This window comes from Podarcis bocagei (genome assembly GCF_964188305.1).
Source record: "Podarcis bocagei genome assembly, chromosome: 13".
Classification (NCBI taxonomy): domain Eukaryota; kingdom Metazoa; phylum Chordata; class Lepidosauria; order Squamata; family Lacertidae; genus Podarcis; species Podarcis bocagei.
The window spans coordinates 10,664,689-10,688,536 of NC_138138.1; the positions used below are offsets into that span (position 1 = coordinate 10,664,689).

The following is a 23,848-nucleotide window of genomic DNA, read 5'->3' on the forward strand; positions in this document are numbered from 1 at the left end:
TATTTGTTGTTGTTTAGTCGTTTAGTCATGTCCGACTCTTCGTGACCCCATGGACCAGAGCACGCCAGGCACTTCTGTCTTCCACTGCCTCCCGCAGTTTGGTCAAACTCATGCTGGTAGCTTCGAGAACAGTATCCAACCATCTTGTCCTCTGTCGTCCCCTTCTCCTTGTGCCCTCCATGTTTCCCAACATCAGGGTCTTTTCCAGGGAGTCTTCTCTTCTCATGAGGTGGCCAAAGTATTGGAGCCTCAGCTTCTACCCTGTACTATATACCTATGTCCCTCCATATGCTGCTGAACTCGTTGCCCATATTCCCCGGCCATTGGCCAAGCTGGAATCCAACAGATCCAGAGGTCCACAGGTGCCAGATATCTGCTATATGTGATGGAAAGAGAAAAATGGAAACCATGGAACGGTCAAAGTGAATTTTGTTGGAAACGTGCTTTAGGTCGGGGTTGGCAACCTAAGGCCCAGGGGCCGGATGTGGCCCAATCGCCTTCTCAAACCAGCCCGCGGACGGTCCGGGAATCAGCGTGTTTTTACATGAGTAGAATGTGTCCTTTTATTTAAAATGCATCTCTGGGTTATTTGTGGGGCATAGGAATTCATTCATCACCCCACCCCCAAAAAATATATATCATCCGGCCCACCACATGGCTGAGGGACAGTGGACTGGCCCATAGCTGAAAAAGGTTGCTGACCCCTGCTTTAGGTCATAGAACAATTCCCAAGACCAGGAAGCTGGACAGTTACCTGTTTGTGATAAACTGGCCACTCTCCCTGAAGGTTAAAAAAAAAAAAGGTAAAGGACCCCTGGATGGCTAAGTCCAGTCAAAGGCGACTATGGGATTCCAGCGCTCATCTTGCTTTTAGGCTGAGGGAGCTGGCGTTTGTCCGCAGACAGCTTTCTGGGTCATGTGGCCAGCATGACTAAACTGCTTCTGGTGTAACGGGACACCGTGTCAGAAACCAGAGTGCACGGAAACGCTGTTTACCTTCCCACCACAGCGGGACCTATTTATCTACTTGCACTGGTGTGCTTTTGAACTGCTAGGTTGGCAGGAGCTGGGACAGAGCAATGGGAGCTCACCCCGTCGCGGGGATTCGAACCGCCGACCTTCTGAGTACTGCTCGAGCCATCATTGTCACTGGAGGCGCAGATGTCCTCCATGGCTCGGAGCATTTTCTTCCGCTAGCATACCAGCTATGGGGTTCCTGGATGGTGGAAACCTGGCCGCAATGGAGCAGGTCTTGGTGGACTGGACTACTGCAATGTGTTCTGCATGGAGCAAACCTTTGAGGCTGGTTCAGAAATGGCAGGTAGTGGAAAAAGCTGCAGCAAGGCTTTTGGCCGGATCAGCTCTGTAGTAACATATTACACTGCTGCTGAAATCTCTGTGCTAGCTGCCAGTATATTGCTGAGCTGAGTTACAGTCAGTCACTGCTAAAGTAAAAGGTAAAGGGACCCCTGACCATTAGGTCCAGTCGTGGCCGACTCTGGGGTTGCGGCGCTCATCTCGCTTTATTGGCTGAGGGAGCTGGCGTACACCTTCTGGGTCATGTGGTCAGCATGACTAAGCCGCTTCTGGCGAACCAGAGCAGCGCACGGAAACACCGTTTACCTTCGCGCCAGAGCAGTACCTATTTATCTACTTGCACTTGACGTGCTTTTGAACTGCTAGGTTGGCAGGAGCAGGGACCGAGCAACGGGAGCTCACCTCGTCGCGAGATTTGAACCACCCATCTTCTGATCGGCAAGTCCTAGGCTCTGTGGTTTAACCCGCAACGCTACCCACATCCCTCACTGCTAAAGTACAAAACCCTAAATGGACGAGGACCAAGTTTATAAGGACTTGTCTTTATAAACCAGCCAAACCCCTGCAATCCTATTGCCTCGCTTTCATTGAGTTTGACCCAAATTGACCCACAGTTTTTAGTGTAGTGACACTAGTATTTTGGAACATTTTCAAATGAAAATTAGGCAGGCAACTGCAATTTCCATGTTTCGCTGTCTGCAGAAAATGTTCTTGTTACATCAAGCATTTCTTAGAGTTATGGCAGTGGAGGAGGTATCATCAGTCAGCAATTGCTGCTATTATTTTATGTTAATATCTAATGCTTCTCTGCAATTAAATTCTTTGCCACATCCATTTCCTTGCATGAGGGAGCTCTATAATTCAGCTGCCCTCAAGTTAAGTGTGCATTGGCCCAGGAATCATAACGATTCAGCCTCTCTATTTGGGGCAGGATTTGCAGAGCCAAGGCCCTTTTTATTTTATATTTTGACCACCTTGCAATTGTTTTCTCGTCATCGGATAAGTTCGGCTTCATTGAGGGGCAGTATTTCAATATGAGTCCCAAATGAGAGGGACGCGGATGGTGCTGTGGGTTAAACCACTGTGCTGCTTGGGCTTGCGGATCGAAAGGTCGGTGGTTCAAATCCCTGCGATGGGGTGAGCTCCTGTTGCTCGGTCCCTGCTCCTGCCAACCTAGCAGTTCGAAAGCACGCAGTGCAAGTAGATAAATAGGTACCACTCTGGCGGGAAGGTAAATGGCGTTTCTGTGCACTGCTCTGGTTTCACCAGATGCTACGCTTTTTTTTTTGAAGGAAAAGCAATCACAGGGTCGAGATCCACATTCTGGGCTGCAAGCAGCAGTTTCCGAGGCAAGTAGCAGCCAGAAAGGTTTTTAGGCAAAATAAATAAATAAATAAATAAATAAATACAGATTCCCCGCCCCGCCGCCACTTTTAAATTAAAAGTAGCTTATTAAAGTGTGTAATTTGCCCCTTTGTCTAAAAAGCGTGAGATGTCCCCGAGTTTGTACCCAACTGAACTTTGACCTTATTTCAAATAAGCTGCATGTGACCTGTTCCAGGTATCAGTGTGTTCCTGTATCTCTTGTTTGCACAAGGCTACTGTACTTTTCTGGGTATTAGATGAGGGGTTTTTTACTCTAAAATAAGGTCAACGCTGTGCAAGCCTCCCCCAAAAAAGCTCAATAACTTCGGGTTGGCCTCCTGCAATGGGCCATTTTCTTAATATGGAGTCCCCCAAAATAGTGGGCGTCTTATACAAGGGGACATGTTATACACGGAAAAGTATGGTACTTCCATCACACCAGAGGGAGGGAAAGACTGCTGTAGGCAAGGGAGAGTGTCCATGGGTCTACCTCGTGGGTAGGCAAACTAAGGCCCAGGGGCCGGATGTGGCCCAATCGCCTTCTCAAACCAGCCCGCGGACGGTCCAGGAATCAGCATGTTTTTATATGAGTAGAATGTGTCCTTTTATTTAAAATGCATCTCTGAGTTATTTGTGGGGCATTCATATATTTATTTCAAAATACAGTGGTACCTCGGGTTAAGTACTTAATTCGTTCCGGAGGTCCGTTCTTAACCTGAAACTGTTCTTAACCTGAAGCACCACTTTAGAGAATGGGGCCTCCTGCTGCCGCCGCACCGCCGGAGCACGATTTCTGTTCTCATCCTGAAGCAAAGTTCTTAATCCGAGGTACTATTTCTGGGTTAGCGGAGTCTGTAACCTGAAGCATATGTAACCTGAAGCGTCTGTAACCCGAGGTACCACTGTATAGCCTGGCCCCCCACAAGGTCTGAGGGACAGTGGACCGGCCCCCTGCTGAAAAAGTTTGCTGACCCCTGGACTCTACCTCCTCCATTGGAATGGATAGGGAAGTTGTAATAGCCATGAAGTTCTGAATGGCTACCAAAGCTTTTGTGCCTAGAGCAGATTACTACATTGGAAGCTTTGGTTGCACAATTCACCAGGAAGTTCTAAAGCACCAGGCCTACTGAAACGAATGGGTCCAGTTACAGATAGGTAGCAGTGTTGGTCTGCCATAGTCAAAAATGGCTTAAAACCATGGAGAGACCTGGTCTGAACAAAGACATTGGATTCTTATCTCATTATACATGACTAAGCCATTTTTCACCTTCTCACCCCTTGCCTTTTCCTGTAAGACCTATTGCAGTCGTTAAGAGTCGTCAACAGGCTCATCTCAGCTATCTGCCAATCTCCCATTCCCACCACCCTTCTGAGTAATACCCCTCCCCACCTTCTCACTATATAGAAGGATCTGGCAACTTCTGTTTCAGTGTATCTGAAGAAGTGTGCATGCACACGAAAGCTCATACCAAGAACTAACTTAGTTGGTCTTTAAGGTGCTACTGGAAGGAATTTTTTTATTTTGAAACAAATGGGAACAGTGTTAAGAGCAAATTCCATTCATTTGAATGGGGCCTGTGTAGGCTTGCATCCCAGGGAGGTCATTTCACCTCCAGAGGCATACTCCATTGTCTCTCAAGATGGACGGATGTCAACAAAGTGCAGGAGACATTCTGAGCAGGTTGCACCCAAAAGTGGGATGGGTGACATGTTGGTCTTCCAGAAGTTGGGCTCCATTTTCCATGAGCTGCTCTTAGCATGGCTAATAGTCAGGGGTGATGGGACACGGATTCCAACACAACTGAAAGCTCAAAAATGAAGTCATGTTCATAAAACAACACCGTTTTCCCAAGCTCACATGTCAACAGCTTGTGGACTAAATGCAAAAACACGAGAATGGAAGGCGAAGAATTTGTCTTTTCTTTTTAAAAAATGGAACAACTTTAAACATTTTATTCCCATTGTGCCTAAATTTCCTTAGTAAACTACCAAAGCAAAACAGTAAACTTTCCCAAAGCATTATAAATAAGTACAACGTCAAGGTCATAATTTACAAAACTGTAGGTATAAAAAAGTTTGTTTTATTCTTTATTAACTAAACCTATATACCCAAGGCCTTTGTTCTGGTCAAACTGGAAGGCTAACAACTTTATGTCTTTGGTACTAAGCTTACATCAAAGCGATTGCGCCAGAAGAAAACAAATGAATCCCTGATCCTGACACCAAGGTCTGAATGTATCACGTGGAAGCAAGGACTCAGCAACTATGACCACAGCAGTCAAATCGCACAGCCCTTTATCCGTCCCATGTCTGGAACACAATTCAATCCAGCGAATACAATCAGCATTTGCTGCTATTGTTGGTCTTAGCCTGTAAACCATGGGTAGGTAAACTAAGGCCTGGGGGCCGGATGCGGCCCAATCGCCTTCTAAATCCGGCCCGCAGACGGTCCGGGAATCAGCGTGTTTTTACATGAGTAGAATTTGTCCTTTTATTTAAAATGCATCTCTGGGTTATTTGAGGGGCATAGGAATTCATTCAATTTTTTCTTCAAAATATAGTCTGGCTCCCCACAAGGTCTGAGGGACAGTGGACCGGCGCCCTGCTGAAAAAGTTTGCTGACCCCTGCTGTAAACATTATGCCATTTTTTACACCCAGGGCTGTAGCAAGGGGGGTGCGGTAGGTGCGGTCTGCCCCGGATGTCCCCACAGAGGGAGGGGGGTGACAAAATGGTGGGCGGCACTCACGGTGGGGCCTGCAGCGCGTCCGAGTCGCACATCTCTCCTGGGAGTGATGCGGTGGCTTGAGCGCCCTGCAGGCTCCGCGCAGCCCCAAACGGTCCGCCCGCCGTCTCCCCCTCAGCTGTGGGGTGGCTGAGGGGGAGGAGGCAGGCAGACTCTTTGGAGGCCCCACGGTGCCCCCAGGGGCAGGGCACATGCGCCGCCCCAGGTGCCCGACTGGATTGCTCTGCCACTGTTTACCCCCCAATCTCCCCCTTTGCACTGTGGTTTCTCTGCAATGAAATGAATGGGGTGGAATAACTCAACACCCGCTAGGTTTGCCACACGTCCTCTTTTCCCAGGACATGTCCTCCTTTTAATGGGTATCGTATATTTCGCTCTATAAGATGCACCCGACCATAAGACGCACCCAGTTTTTAGAGTAGGAAAACAAGAAAGCAACGCAAAGCTTCCTGAGCGAAGAGGGAGGAGCGCTCCGGCTGCGCTCAAGAGGCTTTGCACGGCTATCCCTGAAGCCAGGAGAGCAAGACAGATAAGTGTGCACTGATCCCTCTTGCTCTTCTGGCTTCAGCGATAGTTGCGCAGCCTGCATTCACTCCATAAGACGCACACACATTTCCCCTTACTTTTTAGGAGGGGAAAAGTGCGTCTTATAGAGCGAAAAATACGGTATGTGAAATTAGAGTTGTCGTAGAGATCTGTAGTTAAAAGTAGAAGTTGGCAAATGTGTCCTCTGTTTTGCTCGTCAAAACATGGCAACCCTAACGGCAACTGAATTTGTGTAATTAATGGTGTAAATTGTGTTTTTTCGCCACAGCAGACAGTGGGACAAATAACAAGAAACAAACTGAAACAGGAGACATACATAGCATATGTGGCATACATAGAGAAGGGCAGGCCTGCACTTGCGACATCTTGGTCGCCAGCCCACCAGGGGCTCAATAAACCTAAGTTCGGTGCCTGTCTGTAGACGGCAGGAATGGGGCTGGGGCTGGATAGATATAAGCACCTGTCAGGTCAGCTTTAGGATCTAAGAGAAGCTTCAAATAAGCCATGACTGGCAAAGGCAACTAGAATTATTATTATTATTACATTTTTCAAGGCACTTCATAAAATCTCTTCATCTGTCTCTCTTACACCACAGCACTTGTAAACAGAGACTCAAGAAACAAGCAACAAACCCAAGCAACAAGCAGTACTTTGGCGGCTACTCTTCTTCTATATTTGGCCCTAATTTCGATTTCATTTCATTTCATTTCAGTCCAAACGACCCTCGTTTGCAGAACTCGGTGGCCTGCTTGCAAAATGCAACGGGGAGAAAGATAGTTGTCTAGTCTGGGCTGCACAATTCCCCCATTCCAATATATATGAAAAAGAGAGATCCGTATCTTTCAAACACTTTCGCTCCTGGGCGTCACAGGTGTCCCTGCGTGAAGTCTGTTTTCGGAAACGACAAGAAAGGCACGTTCTTCCTGGGTGCAGAAACGTAAACTTGGCCTCTTCCTGCGACCCCTTAAGGCCCTACACCTCAGTGCCCTCCCGGGCATAGATGAGGCTATTGACTGTGAAGTTGTATAAGTGGTTGTACTGGCCTGACTGGCCCCCGCTGCCGGGGTGGAAGGGGCTGTAGTAGGCGGCAGCGGGCGCCGAAACTCGCTGGAGCTGCTCTGCGGGGGCGACTTCCTGGGCGAAGCTGCAGCCGCCCGGGTGTCCCGCAGGGAGGTTCCTGTGGTGTAGGTCACCGCCAATACTCCCAGCCAGGCGCCCGCCATTGCTCAGCGAGTTCATGCTGCTGAAAAAGCTGCTGAGGCATCCGGCTGCGGGCGAGACAATCACAGGCGGAGAGGTGCTTTTGGAATGGTCCCTCATGGACGCCATCGGCTCCAGATCGGAGGAGGGGCTTTCCCCACACGGCTTCCCCGGGACTAAAGGGATGGCGTGGCCTTCCTCCGACTTCAGAGTCCCCAGGGTGGAAGCCGTGGCTGGCGCTGCAGAGCTGCTGGGGTCAGAGCGGCGCTTGCGCTTGCGCCGGAAGTTCCCGTTGTCAAACATTTTCTCACAGTTCGGGTCCAAGGTCCAGTAGTTTCCCTTTCCTGAAGGACGACAAGAGAGCAGGGGGTTAAAAGGGAAGACTTTCCTTTAGACTGCAGAACCGCACACTCCAAATATAGCATCTTAGTCCCGTCCCACCCGTTCCGAACATTTGTGGAGTTACGTGATTTATGTTAACTTGTTTTTAAACTTTTTAAGATGCTGTCGTTTGGTTTCAATGTTTTTCTATTGTAGTAAACCTCTGTGGTATATTTTTTTGATATCAGCGGTATATACAGTGGTACCCCGCAAGACGAATGCCTCGCTAAACGAAAAACCCGCAAGACGAAAGGGTTTTCCGATTTTTAGAGGCTTCGCAAGACGAATTTCCCTATGGGCTTGCTTCGCAAGACGAAAGCCCATAGGGAAATCTCCTGGGACAGCGGGGAAGCGCAGCGCACCTTCTCCTCTGTTCCCAGACCTGTCCTGAAGGCTTGTGGTGGGAGGTCCGGGAACAGAGGAGAAGGCGCGCAGCGCTTCTCCTCTGTTCCCGGGGCTTGCGGTGGGAGGAGGGTTTTTCCTCCCCACCACCAACATTCAGAACAGCATTCTGAATGTTGGCGGTGGGGAGGAAAGCCCTCCTCCCACCGCAAGCCTTCAGGACAGGTCCGGGAACAGAGGGGAAGGCGCGCAGCGCTTCTCCTCTGTTCCCGGACCTGTTTTGAAGATTTGCGGTGGGAGGAAGGTTTTCCTCCCCACCGCCAACATTCAGAAGGCTGTTCTGAAGGCTGGCGGTGGGAAGAAAAGCCCTTCTCCCCTGCCAGCCTTCAGAAGAGTTCCCGGAGGGCTGCCTAGGCTGCGGATAGCAGCATGCTGCCCCGCGCAAGGGGCGCTCTTAAGCAGAGCGCCCCTCGCGCGGGGCAGACATTCGCAGCTTGGGGAGCCCTGCAGGACTTCCCCGCAGGGCTCTCCAAGCTGCGGATAGCAGCCTGCTGCCCCGCACGAGGGGCGCTCTTTAGCAGAGCGCCCTTCGCGCGGGGCAGACATTCGCAGCTTGGGGAGCCCTGCAGGACTTCCCCGCAGGGCTCTCCAAGCTGCAGATAGCAGCCTGCTGCGCCTATCCGCCGCTTGGAGAGCCCTGCGGGGAACTCCTGCAGGGCTCCCCAAGCTGCGAATGTCTGCCCCGCGCGAGGGGCGCTATGCTAAAGAGCGCCCCTCGTGCGGGGCAGCAGGCTGCTATCCGCAGCTTGGAGAGCCCTGCGGGGAAGTCCTGCAGGGCACCCCAAGCTGCAGATGTCTGCCTCGCACCGGGCAGCAGGCTGCTATCCGCAGCCTAGGCAGCCCTCCGGGAACTCTTCTGAAGGCTGGCGGCGGGACAAGGGCTTTTCTTCCCACCGCCAGCCTTCAGAAGGCTGTTCTGAAGGCTGGCAGTGGGGAGAAAAGTCCTTCTTTCCCCGCCAGCCTTCAGAAGAGGTCTGGGGACAGACTGTCCCTGGACCTGGTCTGAAGGCGGTCTCCATAGGAACGCATTAATTGATTTTCAATGCATTCCTATGGGAAACCGTGCTTCGCAAGACGAAAAACTCGCAAGAAGAAAAAACTTGCGGAACGAATTAATTTCGTCTTGCGAGGCACCACTGTAGATACCTTTATAAGTACAGTCATACCTCTAGTTACGTTCGGTTCAGGTTATGTTATTTCAGGTTACGTCCCGCGGCGATCCAGAAGTAACGGAACGGGTTACTTCTGGGTTTCGCCGCTCGCGCAGACACTCAAAATGATGTCACGCCCATGCGCAGAAGCGGTGAATCACAACCCGTGCACGCGCAGACATAGGTTACATTCTGCTCATGTTGCGAACGGGGCTCCAGAACGTATCCCGTTCGCAACTAGAGGTACCACTGTAATTAAGATAACGCCAAAGAGAGACAAAAGTCCTACAGGCCTAGTGTCAGGAACATGGCTGAATCGAACCCCTGGGAAGAGTCTGACTCTGGAGATGAAGGAATGTCAGTACAGAGGGAGCCAGAATCAGACTCTGGAGATGAGGGATTGCAGCCACAGGCAGAGCAGGAGTGGGTTAGTTCACACACACACACCCCTTCATCAAGAGTTCCCAGACTCAGATAGAGCAGCAGACTCAGAAAGCTCACAAGCAGAGGAAGGGGAGGAGGTAGATGGCTTTGAGGGGGTTGCTATGCAACCAGGAGGCAGGCAGTGTTTAGAGGGATCTTTGTTTGATAGCGGGGGGGGGGAGTTCACCCACCTTCTCCCCGAACCAGAAGAGCTGAAAGGGTTACAACACAACAGAAGTACAAGAGACGAAGGACTGGACTTTGGCGCCCTTCATTCTGCAAAAGGGGCGGAGACTCAGTGTGACCGACTCATAGCTAAGAGCGGAAGGCTCGGAGCCCCACTCTGGTTCTTAATTGTAAATATTGAATGAATTTATTATTACGGTCACAGACCAGGTCCTTAACTGTAAATAAACGTACCATAAAACTGTCAGAGACTCATGAATTCTTATCGGGGCTTGCTTGCCTGCCTGAGATCATTACACCTAAGCAACCTGTGGAACGCAGATGTTGCTGCAATCCATCTCCCATCAGCCTCACCAGCATGGGCAGCAGTTAGGAATTATGGGAGCTGTAGTTCAGCAGCATTTCCAGGGAGCAAAGGCTCCCAATCCCAGTAGTTGTTTTTCCCCAGGGGGTGCTCAAGGGTACGCAGTACCAGTACCTCTTTTCTTTGTTGATAAAAGGTGTGGCACTTACTGTAACTACTTCATGGTGAGTACCAGAACCTATTTTTCTAGGTGCTCCCATACCTAGGACTAGAAAAGAATAAGCATACAGTAGTACCTCGGGTTACAGACGCTTCAGGTTACATACGCTTCAGGTTACAGACTCCGCTAACCCAGAAATAGTACCTCGGGTTAAGAACTTTGCTTCAGGATGAGAACAGAAATGACGCAGCGGTGGCAGCAGGAGGCCCCATTAGCTAAAGTGGTACCTCAGGTTAAGAACAGTTTCAGGTTAAGAACAGACCTCCAGAACGAATTAAGTTCTTAACCTGAGGTACCACTGTACCAGGGATATTATTCTGAGGGTCGCAGCTCCCAATCCCTGAAGTACCTTATTTCTCACTGTATAAGGCAATGTTTTTTATTACAGTGGTACCTCGGGTGACATACGTTTCAGGTTACAGACTCCGCTAACCCAGAAACAGTACCTCGGGTTAAGAACTTTGCTTCAGGATAAGAACAGAAATTGTGCTCCTGCGGCGCGGCAGCAGCGGGAGGCCCCATTAGCTAAAGTGGTACCTCAGGTTAAGAACAGTTTCAGGTTAAGAACAGACCTCCAGAACGAATTAAGTTCTTAACCCGAGGTACCACTGTACCAGGGATAAAACTTAACAAGCTATAAAATCTCTCCTTTCGGTCAACTAAGAATTATTACGTTGTAATCCTATGGATGTCCACTCAAAAGCAAGTCCCACAGAGTTCAGTGGGGCAGATGCCGAGGTACATGGATGTATAGGATCGAAACCGAAGGCTTTCTAACCAATTCTTTGAATCGCTTAACAGATCATTAACCAAGCCTTGTGAGGAATGGTTGAGGGAGTTGGGTATGTTTAGTCCAGGAAAGAGGAGACCAAGACAAGATATAATAGCCATCTTCCGATATCTAAAGGCCTATCACACGGAAGGTGGTGCAAGCTAGTTTTCAGCTGCTCTGCAGTGTGGGACCCTAACCAATGGCTTCAAGGGCCAAGAAAGCAGATTCCGACTAAAGATCAGGAAGAATCTTTTGACTGCATGATCTGTTTGACAGTGGAACAGACTCCCTCGGCAAGTGGTGCACTCTCTCTTTCAATGGAGGTTTTTAGGCAGAGGATGGATGGCCAACGGTCATGGATGCTTTAGTCGAGATTCCCGCATTACTTAATTCGTTCTGGAGGTCTGTTCTTAACCTGAAACTGTTCTTAACCTGAAGCACCACTTTAGCTAATGGGGCCTCCTGCTGCCGCCGCACCGCCAGAGCACGATTTCTGTTCTTATCCTGAAGCAAAGTTCTTAACCTGAAGCACTATTTCTGGGTTAGCGGAGTGTGTAACCTGAAGTGTATGTAAACTGAAGTGTATGTAACCCGAGGTACCACTGCAGATACTCACTCACTCATTCATTCCCTATTGTACTTAACACCAACCAAAACAGCTTCAAACAAATAAACCTGTGTTTTGATTAAATCTGCTTCCAGATCAATCCATTGCTGATGATAGTCTGCAGTCCCTGACATGCCATGTGCCAAAAAATGAAAGCCACCGTTCAAATTTGAAAATGCAGTATGTATGCAGTTCAATCGAGAAAAAACAGCTCCGAAACAAGTTTCTGTTATGCAAGAACTCGATGCCAAGCTCTCACATTTACAGTGGTACCTCGGGTTACAGACGCTTCAGGTTACATACACTTCAGGTTACAGACTCCGCTAACCCAGAAATATTACCTCGGGTTAAGACCTTTGCTTCAGAATGAGAACAGAAATCACACGACGACGGCACGGAGGCAGCAGGAGGCCCCATTAGCTAAAGTGGTGCTTCAGGTTAAGAACAGTTTCAGGTTAAGAACGGACCTCCGGAACAAATTAAGTACGTAACCCGAGGTACCACTGTATTTCCCCAAGGAAATAAACAGCGGTGGGCTCTATTGCTCTGTGCTTTGCAGCTCCCAAGCACTGAAGCGCTTTCAGCTATAAATGACTTGGACTTTCCTTCTGCAGACTCTCTTCAGGAATGACTATGGGAAGAAAGGGACCATTTTTCTACCACCCCTGACGGAAGGTAGGATGACCCGAGTGTCAGTTGCTGGGAATCACAAGCCAAGAGAGTGTTGTCGCACCCAGGTCCTGTCTTCCCAAAGGCATCTGGCTGTTCACTGTGTTCTTATCCACGTATGGGAAGAACGCATGAAGCTCCCACAGCACAAAATAGTTGGGCATATTGCAATGGGGGGGGCGTGAACAGTGGCGTAGCGTGGGTTGTCAGCACCTGGGGCAAGGCAAGTAATTTGCGCCCCCTAACCCGTGGATTTGCACCCCCTAACCTGTGGATTTGCGCCCCCTAACCCTAACCCCCAGATGTTGCGCCCGGTGCGGCCGGCCCCCCCTGCACCCCCCACGCTACGCCACTGGGCGTGAAGCAGAATATGGGGTCCCCATCCATCTCACACAGCCACACAGCAGCTGCTGGGTCATGACCCTAGTGTTTGGTCAATAGTAGGAAACTTCGGAGCAGTTACTGTATTTTTCGCCAGATACCACCGAACCAAGTTTGAAAGACAGGTTGCTGCTAAGACTTGGCTTCCGATAAAGGTTTCCATTTAAGAAAACGGGCAAATTTTTACTGGGCATTGTTGGGAGTGATATAAAAAGAAAGGAATATAAGCTCTTTTTATATGCAATAACAGCAGCAAGAATATTACTGGCCCAAAATGGAAACAAGAAGAATTACCGACGATTGAAGAATGGAGGATGAAGTTAATGGACTATGCAGAACTAGATAAACTAACAGGAAGGATTCGAAACCGGCGGGACCAGAAAGACTGGAGTAAATTTATGGACTATTTGAAAAGTATTTGTGAAGATCAGATGACGTTTGTAGGTTTGCAAGAAGTTTTGTGAGGAGTATTATTGGAAGTATTGCAAAAATGGAGAAGGGGAAGGATGATTTGTTAAGAGATGTAAAGGCAATATAGAGTTAAGAAATGCATAAGAAGTGGTTAAAACGGTGGATCATCAGAGGTGCTGATGGAAGTCTAAAAAGATTGTATAAGTGATACGTTTTGTGGTGCATTTTATAATTTATATGTTAAAATCAATAAAAATTATTTTATATATATATATATATATATATATATATATATATATATATGCTTTCGTAGATTTTCACGGGTACAGGAATGTAGGTTTTGGTGTCTTCGGGTGTCTTCCCGTGTAAGAGTTGGGGTGTCTAGGCGACGTTTCGACGAGGTCTCACTCGTCATCTTCAGGCTGGTGCTTTCGGCTTCTTGTTACTAGAACAGAGCTCTGTCAAGAGCTCTGTCAAGAGGTCAAGACACGAAAGCTTTAGCAACTAATCCACACCTAATGACCCTCCTAAGTGGTACTCATAATATCACTCAAGTAATCACTCAAGATATCCCTCAAGTAATTAATGAACAAAAGAAGAAAAGGCACATTAACCTAGGAACTTCCTATCTGCCCAGAACGTTGGAGGCTATACACCACACCCCCTCAACAGTATTTATAGGAACTCAAACACTGAGATCCTGCTCTGTTCTAGTAACAAGAAGCCGAAAGCACCAGCCTGAAGATGACGAGTGAGACCTCGTCGAAACGTCGCCTAGACACCCCAACTCTTACACGGGAAGACACCCGAAGACACCAAAACCTACATTCCTGTACCCGTGAAAATCTACGAAAGCAAATATATATATATATATATATATATATATATAAGGAAATGGGCAAATGACCATCTTTACCCATGTTTGTACTTAAAGCTTCAAGCCTGGACCCAAAATGAGCACACTCAATCCTACAAATGAGGGCACAGTCCTCTAAACATATCCCAGGATTTTAACCAGAGAGCAACGTATGCAACTCAGGTCACCAAGTGAATGTTCAGGTTTGGAGAGCCCAGTAACCGACTGAAGGCTGATGTTATATTTGAGATTGTTTGGCTTTTTGTGAAATTTTGCGTTGTCCTCCCCCCCCTTTTTTTTGCACGATGTCCTTTTATGTGTGAGAAAAGTGTGGTTCGAGTTTATAAAATTAAATCAGGACATTCAGACTTGAGCTCTTTGTTTCTAGAAATCATCGCAGCTCACTTTGACTTCATGAGTTAGAACCTCTTCTTTTACCAGGTTAAGTTTGCTCTGCTGCATAATAAAACTGAGAAATCTCCACTAGCAAATATAACACATTCATAACCAGTGCCGGATTTGCGTATAAGCTAAACAAGCTATAGCTTAAGGCCCCACTCTCTTGGGGGACCCCAAAAAAATTTAAAGGGAAAAAACAACTGGCTGTACATTTCCAAAATATAAGATAAAAAACCAAATGAAATAATACCTATATACAGCAACAGTGTTTTGTGTTGTGTAGGCGCCTATGATGTAAGTAATGGGCCCCGCCTGCTAGCCTGCTCCCTAAAATGTCACTGATTTGCTCATTTTTATATCAATCACTTTGGTAAAATACATATTTTGTTACAGTGGTACCTCGGGTTACATACGCTTCAGGTTACAGACTCCGCTAACCCAGAAATAGTGCTTCAGGTTAAGAACTTTGCTTCACGATGAGAACAGAAATCGTGCTCCGGCGGCGCGGCAGCAGCAGGAGGCCCCATTAGCTAAAGTGGTGCTTCAGGTTAAGAACAGTTTCAGGTTGAGAACAGACCTCTGGAACGAATTAAGTACTTAACCCGAGGTACCGCTGTATGTGCAAATGGCTTTAGATAGCTATTAGGTCCATAAATTACCATGCAACATATATTCAACACAAAAAACAGCAGCAATTTGTTGTTGACAAAGGACAGCTGGACATATAAAGGGCCCCATTATCTTCAGTAACTTAGGGCCTCATCAAACCTAAATCCAGCCCTGTTCATAACTCCCTGGTTCTAGCCAGGATCCAAAGAGCTATGCGCATACATACTACATGCGCCCACATACGAACACACAGACTTCCCAATTTTCGCTTTCAATTCCAGTGCTCGCACTCACACAAGACCACTTCAGAACGTCCCCCAACCTTCAGGAGCGGCTGGCTGAAAAGTTACAGAAGCCTTTATTTAAATCCCACGTACAATGCACCTCCTGATCCACAGTCCTGTCGGCATTACTTAGTATCTTACTTCTCCCATATGCTTGCTGCTCATTAAACTGGGTATCCTTTGTTCTGCAAAGGGCAGGGCATCAGAGGCCAAATATTTTATTACAACTGAAATAAATCATTTCCTTAATCAGTGTGTTGTTCCCTTTGGGGCTCTGGAACCAAGTAACTTCTAACAAACGATTCACACAGCTGATGGGAACCAGGATCCAACAAAATCTCGATGGCTACAGGTTCTCCATCACTGTTTGTCTTTTTTTGTTTTTAACGGTAAACAAAGCTGGAAGCAGTGAACATTTGCGGAAAAGCAGCCTTGTTCAATCCTTCTTGCTAAGAAAACTGTTGCAGTTGACATTCTACACTGCAGTTTAATATATGAAGTGTAAAACGGCTTTTGCTTCAATCAGCCTGTGAGTCGAACTGTATATCAGAGCGAGCGGACTTCAGATTTGATGAATCTTTTTGGGAGGTTTTTGCCCCTAGCACTCCATTACGGAGTGCCTATGAGCACCTCTGTGTTGCAATGAGTCCGTGTGTCTGGCTGTTAACCAGAAGGTTGGTGGTTCGGGCCCAACCAGGGTTCGCTGTGGGTAGGATTCCTGTATTGTAGGGGGCTGGAATGGATGACCCCTGGGGTCCCTTCCGACTCTAGAATTCTGTGTGCTGCGCTTAGGAATTTGTTTTCAGCACTAGAACTGAACTTGGCTCCTTTCACACCAAAGTCCACTCCTGGTTAGCTTTCTTCATTTTGGCAGCTTAATTTCAGAGGTGGGGGGAGTTCTTTTTGTCACTAAACAATTCAGGAGTCAGATCGTCCAGAGATCTACTGGCAGATCCCAATCCACTGTCTTCCCACCTCAGGCTTACATGCAGTGCTTTTTTTCTTCTAAAAAAAAATATTTAGGGGTACCCTCATTTTCCTAAACGTAAAGGGAACCCTGACAATTAAGTCCAGTCATGAACGATTCTGGGGTTGCAGCGCTCATCTCGCTTTACTGGCCGAGGGAGCTGGCGTTTGTCCACAGACAGTTTTTCCTGGTCATGTGGCCAGCATGACTAAGCCGCTTCTGGCGAAACCAGAGCAGCGCACAGAAACGTTGTTTACCTTCCCGCCAGAGCGGTACCTATTTATCTACTTGCACTGGCGTGCTTTCGAACTGCTAGGTTGGCAGGAGCTGGGACCAAACAACGGGAGCTCACCCCGTCGTGGGGATTTGAACCACCGACCTTTCAATCGGCAAGCCCAAGAGGCTCAGTGGTTTAACCCACAGCGTCACCCGTGTCCCTCTCATTTTCCTACTCATATTGGAATACTGCCCCTCAATGAGGCCAAATGTAGATTCACAAAAATGTTTAGGGGTATGCGTACCTCTGCGTACCCCCAGAAAAATCCTACATGGATCAAGGTGCTTCATTTGTATTACAGTGGTACCTTGGGTTACATACGCTTCAGGTTACATACGCTTCAGGTTACAGACTCCACTAACCCGGAAATAGTACCTCGGGTTAAGAACTTTGCTTCAGGATGAGAACATAAATGGTGCAGCAGCGGCGCAGCAGCAGCAGGAGGCCACATTAGCTAAAGTGGTGCCTCAGGTTAAGAACAGTTTCAGGTTAAGAACGGACCTCCGGAACAAATTAAGTACTTAACCAGAGGTACCACTGTACAAGTATTCTCTTCTGCTGTAACAATGATAAGAAGAGGTTTCTAGGAGTCTCAAAAGGTGAACTAAGCCTCACAAACGGAAATTACATGATATCTCTTTTTTTTGCTCAATAACTGGATGCTGATTTTGTCAATGGGTGTGTTGGGTTTGCCTCCTAGCCAGCTGCATACAAGACACGCATAGCCCAGAACTCCTGTCTCATTTATCAACAGCCACCACCACCCGGGAAGGTAGATTAGGCAGTAATTGGAATAAAAGCAGGACAGATGTTGTTGGACTATGACTCCCATCAGTCCCAGTCCACATGACCAATGGTCAGGGATGATGGGAGTTGTAGTTCAACATCTGGAGAGCACCCCATTGGCTGGCCCTGTGATGGAAGTAGCATTCTTGGTTGAGCAAGGGTTTGAGTCTGGCTTCCCCACGGCCAAACTTAATACCATCTACGGCACCACAGAGAGCCTCTTCTCTTCCCAACCTCCTCTTCCAGAATCTCCCATCTGCAAACTGTACCAAAGATCATGTGTTCACAAGTTGATTTTAAAAGCACACACCAGTGCTTTAAAAGATAAATCTGTTTTTAAGCATACTTTCCCAGCTCTCGCAATGAACCATGACGGTCAGAAGCTGGTTTCTTGTTATGAAAGAGGAGGATTTCTAGCCAATTATAACAGCTGTTAAAACCTGAAGTCGACAAGCGTTCAGGATGCCCATCACCCTTAAATCCCTGCCTCGTTCATCTGAAATTAAGTCTTTCTAAGCTGCAGATTATTATTTTTCCTGTTCAAGATCCGCACTTGTAACACTTGTTCAAGCCATTTGGAGAAATTGTATTAGCCACATTCCTTGTATGACCATTTGAACAGAGACTTGAACACCTCCATGGGTAAGGTGGCATCTTCTCCCACCCCTGACACATACACTTGTGATGTCCCCAGTTTCTCTCTTGCCATCGTCAATAGCACCCACAAATGCCCCTCAAAGAACGACTGACATAACAGTCTGGCATAACAAGCCCCACATTGCCCGGGGCATGGGTATCCAAATTTGGGAGGAGAACACACCGAGGAACCTTTTTTTCTCACCGAAAAAATGGAGAATTGTACATTTTGCCTCATATCTCAGGTTCTATGAATGCTAGAAACACACTCTTTCTTTGAAAAAAGAAAAATGAAAGCTGGGGATCTGTAGATTGTCGTTCATCTGAAGGAAATAACTGCCCTTTCTTTTCCTCCTCATGGATGTTCACAGAAGGAGGGATCCCCAATTTTCATTTAAGCTGCAGCCCAGCTTCTCAGTTACCAATTTATCCCCGGAAAATATTTTGCGGCAAATGAGAAAATGTGACTGTGTACATCTACGTACACAATCTATGTTTGTGTACGGCTGTGTATAGCGCGGTTTCCTCACCGCTGAGGTACCGTAATTTTCTCTGGGAAGGGAGCACAACTTTTAGCCAGGCACCTCAGCAAGCTACTCCTTCTTGCCTCTTTGTCCAGGACAGCTCCCCTGCCTCGCTCAATGTGCAAGAGCAATGCTTCTCCGAACAGAAACTCTAACCCATTCCTCCCTAGTGCTTGCTTGAGCCATTGGTTTTTCGTTTACTAAAAAAGTCATCGTCTGCGGCACAGGATTCATCTTAGGGCATCTCAAACTGACTGCCAAGGAACACGGAGTTTGGGAACGGCACTTCCGTTTGGCAAAGGGAGACAGTCGCTTTAGGCGTCAGATGCTGGGGGCAGTGACAGCAACCACCCACAACAGTTCCTCCTGGCCATTTCCCTCTGTTGGGGTACAGACCTGGATATGTCCGGGGACCCCTAAACTAGCCTGAGCTACAGTAAGCCCAGTGGCGTAGCGTGGGTTGTCAGCACCCGGGGCAAGGCAAGTAATTTGCGCCCCCTAACCCATGGATTTGCGCCCCCTAACCCCCAGATGTTGCGCCCGGTGTGGCCAGCCCCCCTGCACCCCCCACGCTACGCCACTGGGTAAGCCTCATCACCAGCGCTGAAATTCTGGTCCAGCTTCCAGTCCAGTCGGCTTCTGTCTGTGGAACTGAGAGGGACTCCATCTTGCTCTTTGCCTCGGGTGGCAAAATGTCTTGAGCTTGGGCTGGCCCAAGTTGCGTCTGATGCAAGAGCAGGCTGTTGTCAGGCTCATACGCACGCCAGCCCCAGGCAGTAAGGCCAACAGTCAGGGATGATGGGCACCGCAGAGCAGTAAGGGCTTTTTCTGAGACAGCTTTGTGCCTACGGAAAAGCCCCCGCTCTGGGGTGTGTCTCGCCACAGCGCTGTTTCCTTTTCATCGCCAGGTGATGATGAACATCTTTGTCCAAGCCTTTGGGGGGAGGGGTGAAGTATCGTAAATCATGAGAATGCTTTTGCTGCTGCTGCTGCTCTGCGGTTTCACTTTGCTGCGATTTTATGACAAGCTATATTAAGTTGTCGCGTATTGTGTTCCAGCTTTTTTATTGTTAATTTTTAAAAACAATATATCTACCTAGGAAACTAATTTTATCATGAGCATTAGATTTTTAAAACACTGTCTATTGTACCTATATTCTGATAATTTCATTATGCTTACTGTTTTTACGGTCTTTTACGGATTTGTTAAAATGAAATTTTTTATCCTATTTTATGAAAACAACTTCCTTTTAGTTAAGTGGTATATAATTTTTGCATGCATACAGGGTCAAAAAGTTAGTCCCAAAGCCGCCCAGAGTGGCTGGGGAAGCCCAGCCAGAAGGGCAGGGTATAAATATTATTATTATTATTATTATTATTATTATTATTATTATTATTATTATTATTATTCATTTAGTTCATACAAATGCTATGTTGCCCTATTATTTTTATCCTGCATGTCCATATAAAATGATTTTTACAAGCTGCATACACTAGAAATACAAGCGGAAACAAAACAAAGCTGTGAGCCGAGGCTCATATTAGATGCGACAGAGGCGGCCATGTTTGGCCTGTTCATATGTCTGCCCATCCACATATAAAAGGGTGCATGATTTTAGGTCAACAGGAGAAGGAAGCAGAGCCTTTAGCTTTCTGTGGTCTATTGCCACAGGTGCGTTTCTCTGGGGCCCAAGGGCCAAATGAACTGAGACATCAGTCACGCATATCTCAACACCTGCATTACTGTGTATTTTCGATGCCAATAACAGCTGCAGGTGTGTTTGTGTGGAAATCCAGGTCTGGGCCACGATGGAAGTTAAACCTCCCCACACACTCCAACTGCTATTTAATTTCTTTAAAAAGAAAACAAAGTATAGCAATCTATGCAGAAACATGCGAACAGTGTTGCTACTTAACTGTGATTTCAATCTGCGGGCCAGACACCCAGCAGTTATCTAACACTGCGAAGAGCGTGAAGATATAGGCTCAGAGAAAAGGAGGTGACCAGCTCACCAAACATCTCAGCCTTTTACTGCATTTGTATGGATGGAAATGGGCAACACCTAGTATTTTATTTTGGTGGCCCTGTGAACATGCCTAGAAAGAGCTGAGGAGCAGCTGCCCTTTGTAGCACTCTTCTACTCTGTGTGTGGTACGCAGAAATCATCGAGGCTGTCAACAAAGTTGCTAACTTAATGACCAATGGCAAATTCATGCACCAAAACTCCCAATTAGGGGCCGATCAGCAGAGTTTATAGGGAACTTCTGAGTATTCAAGGCGCATCACAAACTTTACCTCAGGAATCCTTAACAATTAGATCAGAATTATTGTCCTCCTATTGCAGATGGAGGGAGGAAAAAGATCTTCATTTTTCATCTGTGAGCTACCGTAACTGGGAGCAATTCAGTTCTTAAATACGCATTGCATACCATTTGGGGTTTGTTTGTTTTTTAAAAAGACAGAAAGGGGATAGAAATCCTTCTATGAAGCAAATGGCGTCTTATGATTTCCATGGGCATCTAGACATAGGAAGCTCTCTTATGCTCAGCCCATCAGCCCATTACTGTTTACATTAACCAGCAGAGGTTATCCAGGGTTTCAGACTTCTCACAAGATGCCGGGGTTGGAACATTTATTTATGTGTTCAGTTTATATACCGTTCTTTATCCAAAGATCCCAGAACATGGGACCTTCTACGTTAGAAGCAGATGCACTATGACTAAGCTATTGCTCTCTCCCATAGGATGCTGACAGAAGCCATTTTGTAACTAGAAAACAAAATGCGCAAGATTGGGACTAAGGCAGAAGAGAATGTATTCAAGAATCAAACTCCACAGGGCTTGCACTGAGACAACTTAAGATACCGGTAGGTTGCTTATTCCCAAAACAAATCTATGTGCCGGCGTGTATATGAGCGAGAATTTCTAATTCTCCCATGTGCAAAGGAAGACCGTTACTATGAACTGGGTGCGATTACGCACCTTATTTGATCGGGAAAGGAAATTCCTTTCCAAGGCCGAAGAAATCTCAGCTTCTTTCAGCAGGGAAGCGCATCGCTCCAAGGCATGTCGAATCGGAGAGCTGAACACATACCACATACAGATCACATCCCTTTCACTCTGCCGTAATTAATCCTGAAATATTTCCAGCTATCGAGGTCCAAAATCCTAACTTCCCTTAAGGAATGGCGGGAGGGAGTGCGTGCATTTTGCAACTGCATGTGCAAACATGCTTGGCAAATAGAAAGCATTAAGGGGTCTCTCATTTGAATGAAGTGATGTTTAATGGGAGGCCACCTGTAGAGCTTACCACCTGATCCTAAGGACACTAGCAGTGCAATCCTATAAGCACAAAGAGGCCTGCATTGCACAGATGCTCTGGTGTGTATTTAGTTAGGAGTTAGGCCCATTGCGCCTGGGACTTACTTCTGATTAAACTGCGCCAGGCACGGTGTGGCAAAGTCCTCTGCAAGTTAACTAATGGCACTCACTTCCGCACAACTGCCTCGGATCACTGACACCAGCCTTCCAAGTTGATCTGTTTAGGACTTGGGAACCACTCTAGTTCTCCTCCCAAGTCCAGCCGGAAGTTACTCTTTAAAAGAAAAGAAGGGTATTGACCTACACCCCAGTACCCAGGCAATGTGAGGGGCCATTGGGATTTTGGCACCTGAGGAAGACCCCAAAATTGTGCCTCCCGGCCAGGGAAGGAGGGATCAGAGAAGATCTAGATCAGGAACAAGAGAAGAAAGATTGGCATCGGGATCTGATACTTTAGTTCCTTCATTCATTCAGCTTTTATGGGCATAATTTTTAGGCAACAACAAAAAATGTCCAGACATAATAAATGCACACAACATATAAAAGACCGAGCAGCCTCCATTAGGTAAGGTTAAGAAGAGTGGATCAAATTTAATGATAATTTAGTTAAATATGTTAAGTTAAATTAACTGAAAACAGCTTGCAGATACTTAATTGGCTGAGGATTTTATTTATGTTAAGTGACGAATTAATATGTTTCATTTCATAAAGTGAAGATTTAAGGATGTTCATGTTCAAGTTAAATTTTATAAGAACTGTGATTTGGGAAACAGTTAAAAGGATATGCAATGAAATCCAACCAAGGGGAAGCAGGGAAGTCACTTAACAAAGTTAATAAGTGTCATTTTCAATAAGGCTATGATTTATGTTTCTTTGTCTTATGTGTTTCTTTGTTTATAATATTATGAAAACCAATAAAAAAATTTGGGGAAAAAAGAAGTTTTAAATTTGACTTTAAAAATCTCAGCTTTGAGATTCCTGCAAATGCAGATAGGGTCTCTCCCCCAACCCTAAAATCCCGTGTTTTTTTTTGGGGGGGGTGTGCTAGCCTGGAGTGGCGGGGGACCCCTGCCTCATGCGCCTCTCCACCCATCCTCAGAGGCAGTCTTTCCCCCGCTTCCCCGCCATCCCCACGCCCGGCGATGCACCCACCGGGATCGTCCTCGTCGCGGGGCACCTTTCGGAAGCAGTCGTTGAGGCTCAGGTTGTGTCGGATGGAGTTCTGCCAGCCGGCCTTGCTGCGCTTGTAGAAGGGGAAATTCTCGGCCACGTACTGGTAGATGTGGCTGAGCGTCAGCTTGCGCTCGGGCGCGCTCTGGATGGCCATGGCGATGAGCGCCGAGTAGGAGTAGGGCGGGCGCACCAGGCGCAGCAGCTCCTCTTGGCTCGCCAGGCTCAGCCAGCCCAGCTCCGACGGCGCCCCGGAGCCGCCCGCCGGCCCCGCAGCCGAGCCCAGGAGCGCCGGCGCCCCGACGCCCCTCGGCGGGCAGCCGTAGGGCAGGAAAGGGGCTCCCGAGCCCCCGGGACCGCCACCTCCTCCTCCTGCTGCTGCTCCTCCTGCGGTACCCCCTCCGCTGGGCACGTAGGGGCCCCCTCCGCTCACCCCCCACAAGTAGCCCCCCGCGCCCGGCGGTGGCCCGTAGTCGCCCAGCGCGTACGCGGCGCCCGGCTGCCTCTGCCCAGACGTGCCCGCAGCCGCCGCGGCTGCTGCTGCTTGGGGATACACGCTGAAAGCCTCGCTGCAGTAGACGGCCATGGCGGGAGCGTCCCGGGCGCTGCTGCTGCTCCGAGACCAAGGCGCCAAGGGGCTGCCGGGCGCCGTCGGGGGCGAGCGAGGAGCGCGGGGCGCGGGCTGGCGAGGCAGCTCGCGGGCGCTCATGGCCCAGGCGGCAGGGAGGCGCGGCGAAGGCGGACCAGTCCCCGCCCAGAGCCGTCTGGGCCAGCCTGGAGGGGGCTGCCTCTCTGCCGCCGTCGACGAGCCTTATAGCCCCCGCGCGCTTTGCCCAGCCTCCCGGCCCGGGGCCCGGGGCTGGCTGATCCCAGAAGGAGGGGCTGTGGCGCGGCTGCAGCCCGTCGACGGGGCGGGCGGAGGCGCCGCCGCTGCCAGGG

General features: G+C 48.1%; 1 protein-coding gene across 1 annotated transcript; it reads right to left on the reverse strand.

Moving 5' to 3' along the window:
• Positions 1-4,620: 4,620 nt before the first annotated feature.
• Positions 4,621-23,618, reverse strand: FOXI3 (forkhead box I3; the record flags this gene model as incomplete). Its single annotated transcript, XM_081166655.1, has 2 exons — positions 4,621-7,517; positions 22,892-23,618. 2 exons carry the CDS (start codon positions 23,616-23,618, stop codon positions 6,946-6,948), a joined length of 1,299 nt encoding a protein of 432 aa, XP_081022781.1. The 3' UTR covers positions 4,621-6,945.
• Positions 23,619-23,848: the final 230 nt, after the last annotated feature.